We start from the raw sequence: 20,944 nt of genomic DNA on the forward strand, positions 1-20,944 counted from the left end.
TGGCACACGCCTTTAATACAGCACTGGGGAGGCAGAGGCAGACAGATTGCTATGAGTCCAAGGCCAGCCTGTTCTACAAAGTGAGTCCAGGACAGCCAAGGCTACACAGAGAAACACTGTCTTGAAAAACCAAACCTACACAAATGGAAACAAAAAATACCATGTCTCAAAAAAACCAAAACAAAAAAATAAATATGGCCTTGAATTTCTGATCCTCTCTGTGCCTGGTTTATGCAGGACTGGGGACAGGACCCAAGTATTTTGTTTTGAGACAGGTCTTTATGCATGACAGGCAAACACGCTGCCATCAGAACCACATCTTCAGCACCTCATTTTACTTTGTTCATTTGTTTTCTGAGACGAGGTCTCATGTCAGGTAGTCCAGGCTGGGTCGGACTCACTATGTAGTTGGGGACCTCGCATCTCCCGAATGATGGGACTGCAGGCATATGACACCAGATTGTCAAATGGCAACAATCTGGGTATCTGTCCCCTCCGTCCACAAGGTCCCTCTGACAATATCTGCACAATTTCTGTTTGCCAAGTTGTACTAGGCCTGTTGGTGCACACCTGTAACACTAGCACTCAGGGGGCTAGCCTGGGCTACATTGTGAAAGCCTGTCTCAAAACAAACAAACAAACAAACAAACAGACAAACAAAACAGGGAGCAGGTGCTACTAGCATCACATAAAGGCTTGAGATGCTGTTAAAGGCACAGTGCCCAGGGCAGACTCCACAGCTAAGAATTACCCATCAATGTGAAGGCTGAGACACCCTGTTTCATCCTCACAGGATTAGGGACAGAGGCTGAGTTCAAATTCTGCTGTGACACTGGCAAAACTTTGTGACATTCCTAGGGAAAGGGACTCTACACTACTGTCTATGCCTCCAATTCCCCATCTGTAAAGTGCTGTAGGGAGTATTGAGTGGCCTATATGGTCTCAGTTCAGACAAGGCTTAACAGAGAAGCTGTTCTGTCAAGGTCAGGACAGGCAATGCATGCTTGTAAGTCCAGCAACAGAGGAGGTGGAGGGAGGCAGATTCCAAGTTCAAGTCCAGCCTGGGAGTGTAGTGAGACCCTGTCTCAAGCAAGGTTTTTTGTGCCTGGGTCTGTGTATGCAGTGTCCTTAAAGGCCAGGACGACACCATATACCCCCTCCTCCACCCCCCCAGGTGGAGTTACAGGAGGTTGTGAGCCACCTGATAGGGGAGCTGGAACTGAACTCAGGTCCTCTGCCAGAGGACTGTGTGCCTTTAGCCACTGAACCATCTCTCCAGCCCGAGATGTTTTATATGTTTATTTGATAATATATATATAACATGAAAGTGGACATGAGACCATTTAGGAAGAGGAAGAAAACCAAATATCAAGGGGCAGGAACAGGGAGGGTAGTGGTGGGAGCACATACGATCATGTGCCCCGGCATGGTTGTCCATGACTAGAACTTTAGTGCTCTGGAGTAGAGGAAGGAGAGTCAGGAGTTCATGGTCACCTGTGGCTGCATTGTAAGTCTGATACCAGTCTGAGCCACATGAGGCATTCCCCTCCTAAAAACTTTTTTTGTTTGTTTGTTTTTTGGGGGTTTCCAGACAGAGTTTCTCTGTGTAGCTCTGGTTGTCCTGTAACTCACTTTGTAGACCAGGCTGGCCTCACAGAGATCCACCTGCCTCTGCCTCCCAAGTGCTTGGATTACCAAAGATGTTATAATAAACATTTGCATTTCATGTGTGTGTGTGTGTGTGTGTGTATGTGTGTGTGTGTGTGTGTTCACACCTACCCCAGGTTGCATGTGGAGGTCAGAGAACAAGTTTCAGATTTCTCCTTCTATCATGGAGGTCCCAGAAATCAAACTTGGGTTGTCTGGCTTGGTGGTGAGTGTCTTTTTTTTCATATTTATTTATTTATTTATTTATTTATTTATTTATTTATTTATTCTGTATACACTGCTCTGCCTGCATGTACACCTGCAGGTCAGACAAGGGCATCAGATCACATTATAGATGGTTGTGAGGCACCATGTGGTTGCTGGGAATTGAACTCAGGACCTCTGGAGGAGCAGTCGGTGCCCTTAACCTCGGAGCCATCTCTCCAGCCCGGTGGTGAGTATCTTTAACTGCTCGGCCACCTTGCCAGCCCTTCCGTCCATTGTTCTGCGCAGCAGCTGGACGTGTTTTCAGTCTGCCCTTGCTCTCTTGAAATGCTGGCAGCTACACTCAGAGTCTTCCACCTGCTGGGTAAGGGTTTGCCACGGAGCCTTTACCACTGACATGCGTCCCCAGCACTTCTCGAAATAAATTTGTTACTATTACTATCATCATCATCACCATCATCATCATCATCATTTGTTGCTGTTGTTTTGAGACAGTGTCTAACCATGTAGCCATGCCTGGCCTGGCCCTGTGATCCACCTGTCTCTCTGCCTCCTCCTGAGTGTTGGACCTTCATGCCCTGCCAGATGTGCCCTTTATATGTGGCCAGTACAGATTCTTTTTGTTTTGTTTTGTTTTGCTTTCGAGGCAAGGTTTCTCCGTGTTAGCTTTGGATGTCCTGGAACTTGCTTTGTAGATCAGGCTGGTCTCGAACTCAGAGGTCCGCTTGCTTCTGCTTACCCGAGTGCTGGGATTACAGGCGTGTGCCACTGTGCCCAGCTAAATTGCAGATTCTTCAAGTGTCCTTACTGCACAGAAGATTGATGTTATCTAAGTGTCACTGTCCTGACTTTGATGTGGTTTGTATGGGGCACCCAATTCCAGGGTCCAGAAGGAGTACTTACGGGTATCCAGGCAGACGGGCCTGAGTGGATGGAGACAGGGGAGTGTTTGTGGCCCAGGACCTGCTAACACAGGCCCTGGTGGCTCAGGTGGCCAGTGGACGGATAGTGGGAGTGGGTCCAGAATCGTTTTTGTTCGTCATTTCAGATAGCCCAGGCTGGTCTTGAACTCATTGTGTAGGCAAGGGTGACCTTGTACTTCTGAGCATCCTGCTTCTACCTCCTGGGAGGGGATCTGGGATCACACACACATGCATTACCAGGCTTGCTTTCTGTGGGCCTGGGCATCGAACCCAGGGTTTTCTGCATGCCAGGCAAGCACTCCACTAACAGATCTATGTCTAAGACTCACCTTAAACCATTTTTATTTTCATTATATTAGTGTGTTTGCACACAACAGAGGTCAGAGGATAGCTTGCCGGAGTTTGTTCTCCCTTTCCATTATGTGAGGCCTGGGGGGTTCCAACTCTGGTCATCAGACTTGTTGGTAAGTGCCTTAAACCACTAAGCCATGTTGCCAGTCTTCCCGTGTGTGTGTGTGTGTGTGTGTGTGTGTGAGAGAGAGAGAGAGAGAGAGAGAGAGAGAGAGAGAGAGAGAGAGAGGTGTGGTGGCGCACACCTTTAATCCCAGCACTCGGGAGGCAGAGGCAGGTGGATCACTGTGAGTTCGAGGCCAGCCTAGTCTACAAAAGCGAGTCTAGGATAGCCAAGGCTACACAGAGAAACCCTGTCTCGAAAAACCAAACAAAAAACAAAAACAAAAACCCAAGCTCTCCGCAGTCCTTTAGGCTCTGCTTCTTAAGTGCTGGGGTTGCAGGCAAGGGTCACCGGACCAGCTTAGATCTAGGGTCTTTGCTGCCCCAAGTCTTTATGAGGGACTAGAGTGGACAGACCTGATTCTCGGCCAACTACAACTTCGCTGAGGCTCTCCCTTGGGCACCCTGGAGGTGACATTTGTTTTTTCTGACCTTTACAGCACCCTCATGAGGCAAGCTCTAGGGTTAGCCCTTCTAGAGACAAGGCAGTGGAGACACCCAGAGAGGAGAAGGTTGTATGTCAGATCATTTGTCAACACTACAGGGGGTGGGGGTGGAGGTTGGAGGGGTGGGGGCGAGGGGGCAGCAGTCCTGTCTTGGGATTGAAGAAGGACAGCGATCAATGACCTGTGACATAAGGAGACTCAGAGATGGGACCTAGACAGTCGGCATAGAGACAAGGGTGGAAGAGGGGTGGCCAGTGTGAGCACACACACCCCCCCCTCCCAGAATAAGGCAGGCAGCCCCCTAGGTGGAAACAATGACACAGTCAGCTCCTAATACCAAGGCCCTGACATCACGAGGTGGGGGTGGCCAAAGTGTGTGTGGGGTGCCACGCCCCTTGGCAAGCCCCCGTGGCCAATGGGACAGGCTTGGAAGAGCCTGGGGCTGGCTTCTGGAGCTTCAAAAACGTGTGAGGAGGGAAGAGGGTGCAGACGGAGGTTCAGCTGCCCAGTTGTGTTTGTCAGTGTCATCCGCACCTCCGCTTTGCCAGAGCCCCGGGCCAGCATGTCTTCTGCACATTTTAACAGAGGTCCTGCCTATGGCCTGTCTGCTGAAGTGAAAAACAAGGTAAGGCTGGAGGGACTGCCTAGCCTGGCCCCTGACTGACAGACACCCTGCCAGGACAGAGCCCCGCTCCCTGAACCCCCTCCTACCTGTGTCACGTGTCTCAAGACCTGGGAAAAAAAGAAAGACAACGGTAGGGGTTGTTTTTCTGTCCTTGCAACAGCCCAGAGCCCTCAGTTACTTAAGGGTTGAAGTGAGGGAACCCTACTATCCATAATCCGTAAACAGAAGTAATCAGAGTGCTACAAAGATTCCCCACCTGCTGGTTGTGACCTGAGTCCTAGGATTAGTGGGAAAGGGACCAGACCCATTGCCTTTAAAAAAAAAAAAATCAACTCTGCAGTTATGCAGAGGTAAAAGACTTCCTGCCATGCTTGGGTAAACTGAGGCTTAGAGAAAAGGAAAAGCTAAGAGCTAGGGCGTCAGGTAAGGCAAGTGCAGAGCCAAACCCTCTCCACACCGGGAAGGGCAAACTTCTCTGGCCAGGGGACTGCAGGGGGGAAAGGAGGGAGGGGAGAGAGAGAGAGAGAGAGAGAGAGAGAGAGAGAGAGAGAGAGAGAGAGAGAGAGAGAGAGAGAGAGAGAGAGAGAGAGAGAGAGAGAAAGTGAGAAAGTCCCATTTGACAGAAGGGAACACTGAGGCACTTTCTTTCCAGGGTCTCACAGCAGGAGTTGTGGGAGCGAGAAGCAGGGGTTGAGACCCGGATCGGGTTGGGGTATCCTAGGGGCTGGAGTTGGGGGGAGGTGGGAGGCGGGTGCTCTGCGGGAGACTGGTGGCAGCGCCGCCCCCTCCCCCCAGCGCCGGCTCCGGAGTCGCAGAGGAGCCGCCTCGCCATATAAGGCGGCCTTGGGCAGCCTGGGTCCGCGCTATATAAGGGCTGGTTTGCTTTATAAAGCCGGGCTAGTGAGGAGGGGGGCGGCAGGACTGGGGCCAGGTAAGGGGCTGCATCCCTCCTCTCCCCATCCCTAAGAAGTGAAGCATCCCTCCCCCCACCCCCACCCCCAATCTCACCACCACTAGGGGTTGGAAAGCTAGCATGCTGGAGGATTCCAGAAGAAGCGGAGACAGGAGAGCGAGCCAGGAGGGAGATAAGAGCTAAGAGGTTGAGAAGGGAGTCCCACCCTCTACTCAGGAAGACGGGATCAGAGGGGGAGCTTCAAAAGCCAGGAGTCCCACAGCCGGTTGGTCAGGTCTTCAGAGATGGGGACCTCGGGACAACGAGAGAGACTTAGTGGGGCTGAGGACCGACCTAAAGAAACACAGACAGGCAAGGGTTGGGGCGGGGGGAACAAGAGGACCCCAGTTCTAATTCTATGTGATGACCTGGGCTACACTGAGACAGCTAAAAGAGCAGTGTTCCCAGGAAACCAGCACCCAGGGCCTCCTTCATAGGGTTCCTCCTCACCCCCAGTTTAAGGCATCTCCTCTTCCAACAGGAGAGTGTGGGGGGGGGCTGGGTCAGGGGAAGCTAAGCCCCAAGTTTGGCTTGGAGGGGAAACCAAGGAGCCAAGCGCCGCCCCCCCCTCCCCAGCTCCAAAGACCTGGCTCTGCAGCCCCTGTTGTCTATTCATTGGTGCCAAACCTCAGAATGCCCGGAATGGCCCCCTGGGCAGGTGCCACCTCAATCCTGGCCCTCAGCCTGCCCCCAGACCCGCCCCCTCTCCCCTGCCGTGGACACTAAGACAGAATTGCCTTAGTTGGGATGGGGTAGGACATCTGGCCTATCCCGGGCTGGGGTGGGCCCCGGAAAGCCAAAGTTGCTCCCCAGTGTCTGTATTCTCATCACTTGCTCTGCATGCCCCATCTCCTCCTCAGCTCGCCCAGAAATATGACCACCAGCGCGAGCAGGAGCTGCGAGAGTGGATTGAGGGGGTGACGGGTCGCCGCATCGGGAATAACTTCATGGATGGCCTCAAAGACGGAATCATTCTCTGCGAGTGAGTGAGATTCTCAGGGCAAGCCCTGCCCCTAGCCCAGCACCCCACTCCACATAGCCCCTCAACATCCCCTGAAGATCCTGAGCCTAGGGTTAAATGCTGATGTCTGATGACACCTACATTCCTTGAAAGGCCCCAAAGACTAACTTGTGCCAGTTTCATAGTCAGGGATGACTGAGATCATTCGGGTTAAAAGCACAGTACCCAAGGCCCTGGGTGTTGTTACCAGGGCATCACTCAGCTAGCATACCATATGGGGCATTACTCGGCTGGCACACCCTACAGGGCAGGCCTGTCTATGGATCCTAGCATCATAGCTACATGGCAGTGGACAACAGTGGCTGTTTATCACCAGTTTTAATGACATTAGGGTGGTGTCACAGTAACTTATGTAGACCCTGACTTGTCACTGCCCTCATCACTAGGGAAGATGACAATCCTCAACTGTGGCTTGGCACACACTTGTGACCTCAGCCCTGGCAGAGCTGAGCTAGAAGGGTTCAGAATCCTAGGTCAGCCTAGGCTGCATGACACGACCGTGTCTTCTAAAACTAAGAAGGCTGGGGGTGTAACTCAGTAAGCGAGGTGCTCTCCTGACATTCAGGAGGCCCTGGATTCGACCTCTTGCACGGTATAAAGCCATGTATGGCGGTGCAGGTCTGTAACCCCGGCACATCAGAGGCGGCAGTAGGAGAATCAGAAATTCAATGTCGCCTCTGGCTCCACATCGACTTTGGGACCATAGGCTAGAGGAAACCCTGCCTTGCAACAGAAAACAACACAAAACCAACAACGGGGCTGGAGAGAGCGCGCAGGCTATGATGTGCTTGCTGTGTAAGGTGCGAGGACTTGAGTTTGATGCCCGGAGCCCAGGCTAAGACAGAAGATGGCTTAGCAACTGATAGCCCTTCTCCATGGTGATGAAGAACAGAGTTGGCATCCCAACATCCATATAGCAAGTCAAATATCCCCGCAAACGCCAGCAACCCTGGCCCGGAGGGTTGGGGAGACAGGAGAAACACTGGGGCTTGATGGCTTCCAGCCCAGCTAAGAAAACATGAGGCCCCAAGTTCAGGGAGAAACAGCTCCTGCCTCAAAAGACTGAGTGGAAAGTGCTAGAGGAAGGCATCCTACGTTTATGTCTGTGCTCCAAGCTCACATGTATGTTTGTCGCAGCGTGAGGGCAATGCTGAGGTTGCGGGACAGCTCACAGCGTCAGCACCATGCCCGTCTAGTCTAGCCTACTTGGTAAGCTCCAGGCCTTGTCTCAAAAAACAAGGGGCTGGGGGCTGGAGCAGTGCCTCGCTGCTCAGTTCCGTCGCTGAGACCTAGAGAGGACAGAATCCACACTGCTGTCCCCCGACTCCCATATATGCACCTCATCACACACACCCCATCACCAAGGTGAATAGCACCTAAAGGATGACAGCTGAGACTGGCTTCTGTCCCCTACACACACGAGCTGCGCACCTGCAAACACAGCTGAGACTGGCTTCTGTCCCCTACACACACGAGCTGCGCATCTGCAAACACAGCTGAGACTGGCTTCTGTCCCCTACACACACGAGTTGCGCACCTGCAAACACGCGCACGCGAACACAGCAACAGCAAAACAGTCTCTTGTAACTCCTAGCACCAGGCACAAATTCCTTTTCGTACACCCATTTGTGAGTGTGAACGGGGCACACATATTCTGCACGCACATATGGAGGTGAGAGGGCAAATTGTGGGAGTTCGTTCACCCCTCCTACCCAGGATTTGAGGTCAAGTCATCAGGCTTGGCAGCAAGCCTTACCTGATGAGGGTCTTGCTGGCCCTCTTCTTTAAAAAAACAAAACAAAACAACCAATCCAATCCAACCAAACCAACTTTATTTGTATGTAAGGGTGTTTTGCCAGTGTTTTCGTCATCCTCAGGAAGAGCAGCCTGTGCTCTTAACCACTGAGTCATATTTCTAGCTCCCTCTTTTTTTAGGCAGGGTTTCATGTAGTACAGGCTGGCCTTGAACTCCTCATCCTCCTGCCTCTGTCTTCTGAGTGCTGGGATTACAGGCTAGGGTCACTACACCTATATATCCATCTCCACCTAACACTGGGCCAGGTCCTGAGCCCAGCTGGGGCCTCATCTGCTTCTCTGAGTCTGACACCATGAGCTACACCTAGCCCTGGGGCAGCTTCTCAGAGGTGTGGTACAGCTCACCCAACCCAAGTTCCAGATGCTGAGAAGTGGGGGCATTTATTTTGTTTCTTCTCCATCTACCGGAAACAAGGATCTGGGACATGCTGGTGTAAAGGAATGTTAATTCAGAACATGGCTGTTCCGGCAAGAGATCACGTCCAAATATCTTTCTAGGTCTATGTGATCTGGCTGGAATGCAAACACGCCTTCAATCCAGGAGGCAGAGGCAAACAGATCTGAGTTCAAGGCCAGCCTGGTATACAACAAGTATCAGGTAAAGAAAAGCTTAGGTCTAGGTGTGGAGGCATAAGTCTTTAATCCTGAACGAAGGCAAAGCTAGTTTGCAGAAGGAAGGACCCATGTTTGAAAGTGTTGTCTAATTGAGTGGCAGAAAAGGTGACAATTCAGAGAAGAATTGACAGAATAGGATACGCCCAACTCTTATAAGAGGAAAGGGAAGCTACTTAAGAGGCAGTTTTACAGAGAGAGAAGGCAGTTTTACCAGGACAGTAAGAGAGATGGGTTGCAGAGAGAGAACTCACGTGAAGATGGAATGAGCCAGAAAATGAGAAGAAGTCAGAAGATTCGAGCAGATTGATGAGTTAGTGTGAGGCCAAGCAGAGCAATTCTGGGCTGAGAGAGAAACCAGATTGAGTAAGTCAGCTGGGAAAGGAGTTTGAGCCAGAACAGCTGAGATGAACCTGAGCTCAGAAAGAACAATTAAAAGTGAGCTTATTCAGCAGTAAATTTCAGAGGCTGAAAACATTCTAGGTATTGTAGGTTAGACTGTATGGAAGCTAGAAGCTTCCAGGACTAGGCCAAGGTTAACAAACAGAGGCAATAAGTCTCCAAGACAACAATTAACCCAGGAGAAAAAAAGTTACTGTAAAGTGTCTGGGCTCACAGAGAGCTGGCTCAGCCTGAGTACAGAGCCATGGCTGAGAAACAGTTCATATACATAAGCAAGCTGTCTGAGCTCCATCCCCAGAACTTGTACAGCTAATGGGCCAGCCAGCCATTTCCTTACTCTTCCATGTAATAAGCCCTTACAGCACTCCTGCTGTATGCAGGCCTTTGCTTCAGGCTTGTCGACAGTGCACCAGACTCCATGTGGAGCCTACAGAGGGAGCGCTAGTACCAGTGGGAGAAATCATGCTGGTTCCATCCATACCCAGAAATAGTACCACCAAGAAGAGAGAAGGCAGTGAAATAACCAATCAGAAAATCACATTCTTGCCAGTAGCAAGAGAGTACAGCGAAGAACACCCAAATGGCTAATGGGTAAAGGCACTTGCCACCAAGACTGCTGACCGGAGTTCATTTCCCAGGACCCACATGTTGGAAGGAAAGAACAGACTCCTAAAAGTTGTCCACTGATTTCCACACAAATGCCATGACTCACGCATGTACACATGCTATGCACATCTGTGCGCGCACGCACACGCGCGCACGCACACACACACACTAAAAAAGAAGACAGTAAAAATCCCTGACCTTTGAACACGGGACATTTAGCCCAACACAAGCATTTTCTGGCTGGCATCAGAGTCTGGCTGCCCACAGTTGCACCCACCATGAGTGTGTACTAGGTACAAAAGCATCCCTTTTCCAGCGGTCACCTCTTCCATGCTGCCTGGATCCTGAGGCAACTGGGGCTCACCCTCCGCACTCCTCCCTTTTCTTTGTTAGATTTATCAACAAGCTCCAGCCGGGTTCTGTGAAGAAGGTAAATGAGTCAACCCAAAACTGGCACCAGGTAAGTTCAGACACAAGTCACTAGTTTGTTTTCTATTTTAGTAATGAGAATTGAACTCAGAGCCTCAAGTTTGCTAGGCTGGAGCTCCATTGCCTAGCCAGGCCTCTGCCCTTCACTGAGGAATTCTAGGCAGGGCTCTACCACTAAGCCACGCCCCCAGCCCCTCACTGGGCAATTCTAGGTAGGGCTCTACCACTGAGCCACACCCCAGCATCTCACTGGGCGATACTAGGCAGGGGCTCTAGCACTGAGCCACACCCCAGTCCCTCATTGGGGGATTCTAGGCAGGGGCTCTAGCACTGAGCCACACCCCAGTCCCTCACTGGGGGATTCTAGGCAGGGGCTCTACCACTGAGCCACACCCCAGTCCCTCATTGGGGGATTCTAGGCAGGGGCTCTACCACTGAGCCACACCCCAGCCCCTTCACTGGGGCATTCCAGGCAGGTGCTCTACCACTGAGCCACACCCCAGCCCCTCACTGGGGGATTCTAGGCAGGGCTCTAACCATGGGTTTCTATTGTTGGTTTTGTCAGTCTCCCCTCACAGCCAGATGACAACTCTGGCCTTGGTCCTCTCCCTCTACCTTGCTTATGACAGGGTCTCCATCTCTCCGTTGTTTTGCACTAGGTACACTAAGGCTAGCTATCCCCTGAACTGAGGTTCCTGTCCCTGCCTCCAGTTCCTACTATAGGAGTCTTAGGATGACAGACATTCATGCCACATGTCTGGCTTTGATTTGGTTTCTGGAGATTCAAACTCTGACCCTGATGCTTGCACAGGAAGTTTTTGTTTTGTTTTGTTTTGTTTTGTTTCTTACCAAAAGCATCTCCCTGGCTCCTACTTTTTATTTTGAGACAATGTCTCACTAAGTTGTTTAGGCAGGCCTTGAACTTGCAATCCTGCTTCAGCCTCCTGAGGGGGTGGGATGACAGACTTGTGCTACTAAGCCTGGTTATTAACTTGTTTAAATTTTTTTTTTCAAGACAGAGTTTCTCTATATAGCCTTCGTTGCCCTGGACTCACTTTGTAGACCAGGGTGGCCTCAAACTCACAGCAATCCTCCTGCCTCTGCCTCCCGAGTGATGGGATTACAGGCATGTGCCACCACACCCAGCTATAACTTGTATAATTTAAAAAAATTTTTTTGATTGGTTTTTGTTTTTTGTTTTGTTTCTTGAGACAGGGTTTCTCTGTGTAGCCTTGGCTGTCCTGGACTCACTTTGTAGACCAGGCTGGCCTCGAACTCACAGCGATTCCACTTGCCTCTGCCTCCTGAGTGCTAGGATTAAAGGCGTGCGCCACCATGTCTGGCTTGTTTAATTTTTAAAATATTTATTTTTACTTATTTATTAGTGTGTGTGTGTGTGTGTGTGTGTGTGTGTGTGTGCTGTTACAGTTGTGTGCACAAGTGCCCACAGAGTCCAGAAAGAGGCATTGAATCCCTTGGGACTGGAGTTAGAGGAGTTTCATACAATCCCTTACCTCCCCACGCACCCTTTGGCCCTCCTATCCTGACACGCCCTCTTCCCCACAGCTGGAGAACATAGGCAATTTCATCAAAGCCATTACCAAGTACGGGGTGAAACCCCACGACATCTTTGAGGCCAACGACCTGTTTGAGAACACCAACCATACGCAGGTCCAGTCCACCCTCCTGGCTCTGGCCAGCATGGTGAGTGTTGGGGCAGAGTTGCACGGGGGCAGGGGCGGGTCTGGCCTGGGGTCCGATGTCACAGGCACAGTTGGGCCACTGAGCAGGCATCGGCGAGAGTCACTGAGGGGAAGTGTGGCCTGCTGGAGGCACATCAGTGGCGGATGCCCTCCTTTGCCCTGTCTAGGCCAAGACGAAAGGAAACAAGGTCAATGTGGGGGTCAAATACGCAGAGAAACAAGAACGGAGATTTGAGCCTGGGAAGCTGAGAGAAGGCCGCAACATCATTGGGCTACAGGTACGGCACCTCCATTACACGGGCTGTTCCAGGCCGAGGGGATGGCAGCCCACACCTGGAGGCTCCGGGGCTCAGGATAGTTGTATGGACTGGCTGGGAACACTGGTCAGTGCCAGTGTTTCCTATTTAGTAACCTGCTCCCTCTGCCCGGGGTCCTAAGTAGCTCATGGTTTTAACAAACACTTAAAATATCCCATTTATCTTTACGTGTATGAGTGTTTTGCCCATGAGTCACATGTGTGCCTGGTACACATGGAGGCCGGAAGAGGGCAGTGAATCCCCTGGAACTGAGTTCTGCTCGCTTGTGAGACACTATGTTGGTGCTGGGAACCAAGCCTAGGTCCTCTGGAAGAGCAACCAGTGCTCCTAACCACTGAACCACCTCTTCAGCCTCCAAACCCTTGTTTAAAAAAAGATTTCAGCTGGGCGGTGATGGCGCAAGTCTTTAATCCCAGCATTTGGGAGGCAGAGGCAAGCGGATTGCTGTGAGTTCGTGGCCACCCTGGTCTACAAAGTGAGTCCAGGACAGCCAAGACTACACAGAGTAACCCTGACATGGCCTCTTCCCCTCAGCTGACCTCTTACTAACTTGACACACAAATGCACCACTATTAAACCACACCCTTTCCTTCTTTGTTTGTTCCCAAAACCCCCTTTTACTGCCATGCCATACCACCCCAATGCACCTGATCTTTATTCCCAAGGTCTCATGTTAATATCACAATATAAAAAGGTATAACTTTAAAAGTCTCACAGTTTTTTTTTTAAACCAACACTTAGAAAAATATCCAAAGTATCTTAATGTGGGCTTCTGTAAAAAAAATTTTTAAAGTAAATACTTCCTTAATCCAAAAGGAAAAGAACAAAGGCATAAAACAGTTACATTTAGCTGGGCGTGGTGACACATGCCTTTAATTCCAGCACTCGGGAGGCAGGCGGATCTCTGTGAGTTCAAGGCCAGCTTGCTCTACAAGGTGAATCTAGGACAGCCAAGACTAACACAGAGAAACCTTGTCTCAAAAAAACAAAACAAAAACCAATTACACTTAAACAAAGTTAAAGTTCATCAGTGTAGTTCCAATGTCTGACATCTGGGGCTCATGATCTTCTGGGCTCCAAGGGGCTTGGTAGCTCCACTTCTCTGGCTCTGCACAAGCTTGCCTCAAAGGCTCAGCACAGCTCCACGCTGTACCTGCTGCTGTCCTTGATGGTTACTTACCTCCCAGTTCTGACATCTCCAATACACTCAGGGTCACCATCGAAGCCAAGGCTGCCCCCTTCACCAATAGCCTTCTGCCCTCTCTTCAGGGACACTGGCCCTGACTCATGGTCCAAACGCTCATCGTCTGTCCATGGGGTTTCCACTGCAGCTGAGGCTATACCTTCTATACCAATGGCCTCTCGGTGCTAAGCCTTAGTTGCTCTCCATGACCCCTTAAGGATGCCAAAAACTGTCACCGAGGAGACTCTTACACATGACCAAGTTCAGCTGCTGGCTTGAGATGTAGCCTTGGCCCTTCTGGCCCACAGCTTCTCTGTGCCAAACCTGAGGAAATATTCCCAGAATTCACCTCAGTAATTCTGGTGCTTCTTTTTGTTTGTTTGTTTGTTTTTTGAGACAGGGTTTCTCTGTGTAGCCTTGGCTGTCCTGGACTCACTTTGTAGACCAGGCTGGCCTCAAACTCACAGCGATCCACCTGCCTCTGCCTCCTGAGTGCTGGGATTAAAGGCGTGCGGCACCACCACCGCCCAGCTTACAGATGGTTTTGAGTCATCACGTGGGTGCAAAGGATAGAACCTGGTCCTCCAGAAGAAGAGCAGCCAGTGTTCTTAACTGCCGAGCCATCTCTCCAGTGCCAGCTTCTTAATTCAAAGTATATAGATGACAACTCCCCGCACTTCCCTCTCAAACTCCACAAGCCGGGGCTCCTGGTTTCCTTCTACGTTCTTGTTTTGCAAGGTCCCCACAGGATTGCTCACTAAGCTCTAGTGCCATCCCAGATGATTGTTCCAAAGCTCCACCATCCTTCATATTAGGCTCCCCAGCTCGGTCAGGCTGGTGGCCAGAAAGCCCAAGGAAGGGAGGCGCCTGTCGCTGCCACCTCAACACATGCCACCATGCCCAGCTTTTTTAGGTGGTGCTGCAAACTGAACTTGGGTCCTATGTTGGCAAGGCAAGCACTTGAGACAGGGTCTCCTATAACCCAGGTTATCCCTGAATTCACTATTCAGCCAAAGCTAGCCTTGAGTGTCTCCCCTGATCCTCCTGCCTCCACCTCTTGGGTAAGTTTTCATCCTGATACAGGGGCTTGCTAAGTTGCTCAGGCTGGTGGTCGGCTTGCCGAGGGCAAGGCAGGCCTTTACCTCACTGTCCTCCTTCCTTGACCTCCCCATCTGGCAGCTAGGACAGACCATGCTAGCCACCCAGGCTTGACCTATCTCTTTTTCTCTTTTCATTTGTTTTGTCATTTGTGACAAGGTCTCACTGTATATCTCTAGCTGGCCTGGAACTCACTGCGTAGACCAGGCTGGCCTTGAACTCACAGAGATCCCCCTGCCTCTGCCTTCTCAGGTTCTCTCTCCTTTTACTATGTGAGCCCCATAGGGCACACTCAGGTCATCAGGCATGGAAACAAGAACCTTTCCCCACCGAGCCATCTGTCTCTCAGGGCTCCCTTAACTTTCTCATCCTCTTGGGATTACAGCTGTGGGCCATACCTTGAACCCAAGAGCCTGGTCCTGCAAAGTTCTCACTGTTGCCAACTCCCACCCTGTGGCTCATGGGGACACATTGACTAATTAATCTCTCTTCTAGATGGGCACCAACAAGTTTGCCAGTCAGCAGGGCATGACGGCCTATGGTACCCGACGTCACCTCTATGACCCCAAACTGGGTACAGATCAACCCCTGGACCAGGCCACCATCAGCCTGCAGATGGGCACCAACAAGGGTGCCAGCCAGGTTTGTGTGGTCGGTGGGACCCTTGGTGAGACAGGGTAGGGCGTGGGGCCTACTACCTCCGGCTTGACCACTGTGCCCTCCTTAGGCTGGCATGACTGCACCAGGCACCAAGCGGCAGATCTTTGAGCCAGGACTGGGCATGGAACACTGTGACACACTCAACGTCAGCCTGCAGATGGGCAGCAACAAGGGCGCCTCGCAGAGGGGCATGACAGTGTATGGGCTGCCCCGCCAGGTGTACGATCCCAAGTACTGCCTGAACCCAGAATACCCAGAGCTGGGAGAACCCACCCATAATCACCACCCCCACAACTACTATAACTCTGCCTAGGGGCCCCCCAAGGGGCTGGCTGCTGCTCTTGGCTGGACCCAGCTGGCCCAGCCAACCCCATCTCCTGCATGGCGTCCCCCAGCCCCCTGGCACCTGCCTATAGGGTTACAGTTTGGGGAGATCAGGCCGAGGGAGGGAGGTGGTGGGAAGAAGGGGGCCCCTTATCCCTGTAGCTCTCGCAGGGCCCAACACAGAATTGGGTGTCCCCAGTAGCACCCAGAGGACGCACTGAGTAAAGCAATTTCAGCTGCCCCGCCCTTTACTCCCTCACAAGTGAGTACCTCCCAGAACCAGAAACCCTCCAAGCAAAGCCCCCAGAACCCAGGCTTGGCCTGCCCCCTGCCCCATTTCCGCAATGGGAGCGAATGCATGCCTGGAAATGCAGCGGACACACACGGTTTGGTTTTGCAGTGACTGGCGTTTGTGGATGTGACAGCGGCGTTTGTAACTTGAGCACTTTCTTTTTCTATTTCACTGGAGCACAATAAATGGCTGTGACATCATCTGAGTCTCAGGGCCATCTGTTTGTTTAGGAGCAGGGCTTAGGTAGGCTCCATCATTCTCCATCTGTTTAGGAGCAGAGCTTAGGTAGCCTCCATCACTCTCCATCTGTTTGTTTAGGAGCAGGGCTTAGGTAGGCTCCATCATTTTCCATCTGTTTGTTTAGGAGCAGGGCTTAGGTAGGCTCCATCATTCTCCATCTGTTTAGGAGCAGGGCTTAGGTAGCCTCCATCATTCTCCATCTGTTTGTTTAGGAGCAGGGCTTAGGTAGGCTCCATCATTCTCCCGCTGTTTAGGAGCAGGGCTTAGGTAGGCTCCATCATTCTCCATCTGTTTAGGAGCAGGGCTTAGGTAGCCTCCATCATTCTCCATCTGTTTGTTTAGGAGCAGGGCTTAGGTAGGCTCCATCATTCTCCCGCTGTTTAGGAGCAGGGCTTAGGTAGGCTCCATCATTCTCCATCTGTTTAGGAGCAGGGCTTAGGTAGGCTCCATCATTCTCCATCTGTTTAGGAGCAGGGCTTAGGTAGGCTCCATCATTCTCCCGCTGTTTAGGAGCAGGGCTTAGGTAGCCTCTATCATTCTCCCACACCTGCAGGAGCCCCAGGATACATACACTAGGGCCTGTGAGATGGCTCAGAGCTGGTAAAAGCACTTGACACCAAGCTTGATGACCTGAGTTCAATCCTTGAGACCCACATGGTGGTGGAAGAGAATCGGCTTCTACAGTGTTCTTTGACCTCCACACACAAGCCGTGTAATACATACCCTTCCTTCCCCACCCCCCCAGACAGGGTTTCTCTGTGTAGCCTTGGCTGTTCTGGACTCACTTTGTATACCAGGCTGGCCTTGAACTCATGAAGATCTGCCTGCCTCTGCCTCCCAAGTGCTGTGATTAAAGGCGTGTGCTACCACCACCCAGCTTCCATACCCGTCCTTAAATAAATACGTAATTTAAAGAATTAAATAGATACATCTAAAGACCTTACACCACTGTGCAGGGCAGGCACATTCAACACCACAGGCACTTAAACAAAATGAAGTGGGAGTGTGCTGGAAGAGTGTCCCAGACTGTGTCCATGGACTGGTACACTGGGCCATGTAATGGTTCCTAAGGTTGGCAGGACAGTTGAGAAGTTAACCCTGGGGCATGGCTTTCTTGATATTCCTGCCTGCCTTGAGCTCAGTGCTCTCTCTCTCTCTCTCTCTCTCTCTCTCTCTCTCTCTCTCTCTCTCTCTCTCTCTCTCTCTCTCTCTCTCTCTCTCTCTCCCTCTCTGTTTTTTTGAGACAGCATTTCTCTTATAGTTCTGGCTGTCCTGGACTTACTTTGTAGACCAGTCTGGTCTTGAACTCACAGAGATCCACCTGCCTCTGCCTCCTGAGTGCTGGGACTAAAGGCATGCGCCACCATGCCTGTTTGTCTTTCTTCTTAAAATTGAATCCCATGGGCCGGTGAGATGTCTTAACTTGTAAAGCTGTTTGCTGTCAAGGCTGAAAACTCTGAGTTTGAACCCCAGGTCCTATATGGGGAGCACCAACTCCTGCTAAATTGTCCTCTGCCTCTTGCCACAGCATGCATAACCCACCCACGTAAATAATTTGTGTGTGGTTTTTTTGAAACAGGGTTTCTCTGTGTAGCCTGGCTGTTCTAGAACTTGCTCTGAAAACCAACTAACTACAGCCTCCAACTAACAGAGATCATCTGTCTCTGTCTCCTGAGTGCTGGAATCAAAGGTGTGCGCTACCACCATCCAATGATGTGACTTTCTAAAAATCTCTAAAAACTGAGTCCCAAGACTGGCCTAGGGCCCTGAAAATCTAGATAGGACTCTGAGATCACATTGCTTCAACACGGACCTGGTTCTCTTGATGAAGGGCCTAGGTAGACTGCCTGAAAGCCTCCTGTCAGCTGGTCAGGGTTTCTAGGAGAGAATGCCGAGGAATGGGAAGGAGCCCAGAGCAGCCTCTTCTGCACTCCATCACTCCCAGGACAGAGGTCGAGGCTGGTGTCCTTGGAGACCCCAGGGATTCTGCACGCACAGACACACAGACCCTGGTCTCACACACTAGGCGGCATCTTGGCTTGCTTTGTTCTGGGGAGGCCATGCTGAGCGCATGAGCCTAACCCAGGCATGGCCTGTGAGGTAAGGTAGCAGTGACACAGGGCTCTGGGAGCAGCACTGGGTGCCCCTTCTGCTGAGACCATCAACCCAGGACCCTCACCACCACCACCACCAAAGGGTGAATTGGGAGATGGGGTAAGAAAGGTCTGGCAGCCCAGCCTAGTAGCCACCACTCCTGGGCCAGCTTGCTGCCTGCTTTGGCTGGTTACCTGGCCTGGGGTGGCCAAAGAACCACTTGATGCTAGGTTGTATGTGGCATACACAACTTTGTGTGGGGACATGTGCATGTGTGAGCATGAGAGCAGATGCTGAGGTCACGCCATCCTCGGTTACCCTTCACTTCATTTTTGGATACAGGATCCTTGCCCTCCCTGAACCCAGAGCCCACTGGTGAGCTGGTAGTGGTGAGGCTGGCAGGCCCATGAACTCTAGTGATCTGCCTCTCTTACCCTAGGGCTGGCGTTACAGACATAGCTTCCTAATGGATGCTAGGACATCTTGGGTCAGGTGCTCTACTCTCTACACCACAGGCTCCCAGGATCCCGAGGCCACACTGAGCTGTTGAGTTCAGGTCACTTGGTTCAGATCTCCTGTCATTCTTGAGATCCTCTGAGGGCACATGGAGTTCTCACAGGCTTGCCACTGAGTGTCCATCCTGTCACTGCCTCTGGCCTTACGAGAGCCCTCGCCACCCTTAGAGAATGTCCCTTCTGTGACCATCACACTTTCCCACTGACCCAGAGCACCCAGGACCTCTGAGACCTCAGCCCAGCACCTGCACCTACAAGGAATTAAAATGGTAGAGGTGTAAAGCCGGGCTCCCTGGGTTCAAGGTCAAGGTCCTTCTGTGTACTAGCAAGAACTTGGGCATTGACCTCGACCTCCCCGCTTATCCCTAGGCACCTGCTTCACAGAGTGGCTGTCAGCACACAGCAAGACATCCATGTGGGTACCAACCTTTGGGCGTCACCTCCTCTTGGTCACCTGTCTAGAAGTCTTGTGTTTGTGTGAATGCACGTGTGGGCCAGAGATCAGCCAAGAGGTCAACCTCAGGTGGTGTTCCTCAGTTGCTATCCATCTTTTTTTATTTTTGGAAACATTTTATTTTGGGCTGGAAAAATGGCTCAGTAGTGTAATTTTAATTCAGAATATAGCTGCTCTGGCAAGAGAGCACACACAAAGGCGTTCTAGAACTACAAACATGCCTTTAATCCAGGAGGCAGAGGCAAGTAGATCTGAGTTCTAGGCTGGCTGGTATAGAGCAAGTTTCGGGTAAAGAAAAGCTTAGGTCCCAAACAATGAAGGTAAAGTTAGTTTGTAGAAGGAAGCACCTATGTTTGAAACTGATGTCTAATTGAGTGGCAGAAAAAGAAAAGTGGTAAATCAGAGAAAGATCTGATAGGCTAGGATATGCCCAACTCTCGCGAGAAGAGAAAAGGAAGCTACTTAAGGGGCAATGCAGAGAAGAAAAGGAGAAAATTTTATCAGGAGAGTTTTACAGAGAGACAGTGAATGAGAGAACAAGCCAGAGAATGAGAAGGAGCCAGAAGATTAAGAAAGATTGCTGGAGTTAGTTGGAGGAAAAGCAGAGCAATTGAGAGGCTAAGAGAAAAAGCCAGATTAGCTGGGAGAGGCATTTGAGGCAGAACAGCTGAATTGAACCAGCCAGCTTTGAGCTCAGAAAAAGAAAGGGTGAGCTTATTCAGCAGGAAGTCCCAGAGGCTGAAAACATTCTAGGGCTAGGTTAGATTGTACAGAGGCTGAAAGCTTCCAGGACTAGGTCTAGGTTAGCAGAAGGAGGCAGTAAGCCTCAGAGACAATTGAATCAGGAGAATAAAAGTTCCTTTTACACAGTAGTTAGGAGCACTTTCTGCTCTTTGTAGAAGACCTGAGTTCAGTGCCCAGCACCTCTGCCAAGCAGCTCACGACTGTCTGTAACCACAACTCCATGGAATCCAAAATCCTTTTCTGATTTCATCACACACACACATACACACACACACACACACACACACACACACACACACACACACACACACTAATGGAGAAGTGGCCCAGCAGTTAAAGAGCACTCAGCTCCCAGCTATCTATAACTTCTGGACTCAACACCGCTCTAATATGGTACAGACATCCAAGCAAAATGCACATGCACCTAAAATCTTTTTCTTTTCTTTTTTTGGTTTTTCAAGACAGGGTTTCTCTGTGTAGCCTTGGCTGTCCTGGACTCACTTTGTAGACCAGGCTGGCCTTGAACTCACAGTGATCCGCCTGCCTCTGCCTCTGAGTGCTGGGATTAAAGACATGTGCCACCAGGCCCAGCTTAAAATCTTTTTTTTTTTTAAATCTGTAAAAAATGTAAATATTCATTTAGTGCCATGGAGTGTCTGGTGGTCAGAGGACACTTAGGTTTGTTCCTCCCAGCACATGGCACTGAGGACAGAACTTAGATTGTCAAGCGCTTGCCAGCTGAGACATCATGTCTGCCCAGTTTCTGTACTTTTAAAATAATTGTGTTAGCTGGCAGGCAGTGGAGGCACATGCCTTTTATCCCAGCACTCAGGAGGCAGAGGCAAGGGGATCTCTGTGAGTTCGAAGCCAGCTTGGTCTACAGAGCTTGTCCAGCGGGAGGTCAGAGAACATCTTTCAGGAGTTGGTTCTTTCTTCCCACCATGAGGGTCCTGGGGACTGAACTCAGGGCATTTGGCTAGTGAGTTGGAACAAGTGACTTGTTATTTGGTTTTGTTGTTTTTGTTTTTAATTTTTTTTTTAGACTGGGTCTTACTTTGTGGCTTTGGCTGACCCAGAACTCACTATGTAGCCTGCACCTGCCTC

General features: G+C 50.8%; 2 protein-coding genes across 3 annotated transcripts in view; both read left to right on the forward strand.

The window, feature by feature from the left end:
• Prkcsh (protein kinase C substrate 80K-H) overlaps nucleotides 1-20,944 on the forward strand; it is an 827,425-nt gene that overhangs the window by 97,747 nt on the left and 708,734 nt on the right. The window lies entirely within an intron of this gene.
• Nucleotides 4,214-15,993, forward strand: Cnn1 (calponin 1). Its single transcript, XM_051156088.1, has 7 exons — nucleotides 4,214-4,379; nucleotides 6,192-6,313; nucleotides 10,181-10,247; nucleotides 11,783-11,920; nucleotides 12,087-12,197; nucleotides 15,013-15,159; nucleotides 15,245-15,993. The coding sequence occupies exons 1-7, from the start codon at nucleotides 4,317-4,319 to the stop codon at nucleotides 15,488-15,490; spliced, it is 894 nt and encodes a 297-aa protein (XP_051012045.1). The 5' UTR covers nucleotides 4,214-4,316; the 3' UTR covers nucleotides 15,491-15,993.

Source organism: Acomys russatus, chromosome 14, assembly GCF_903995435.1.
Source record: "Acomys russatus chromosome 14, mAcoRus1.1, whole genome shotgun sequence".
Taxonomy (NCBI): Eukaryota; Metazoa; Chordata; class Mammalia; order Rodentia; family Muridae; genus Acomys; species Acomys russatus.

What these genes read in the sequence shown, in the direction of transcription:
- Cnn1 (XM_051156088.1), top strand. Translation starts at nt 4,317, where the DNA reads ATGTCTTCTGCACATTTTAACAGAGGTCCTGCCTATGGCCTGTCTGCT. An exon ending in CAACCCAAAACTGGCACCAG is followed by an intron (nt 10,248 to 11,782) that starts GTAAGTTCAGAC and finishes TCTTCCCCACAG; the next exon opens with CTGGAGAACATAGGCAATTT. An exon ending in CCAACAAGGGTGCCAGCCAG is followed by an intron (nt 15,160 to 15,244) that starts GTTTGTGTGGTC and finishes TGCCCTCCTTAG; the next exon opens with GCTGGCATGACTGCACCAGG.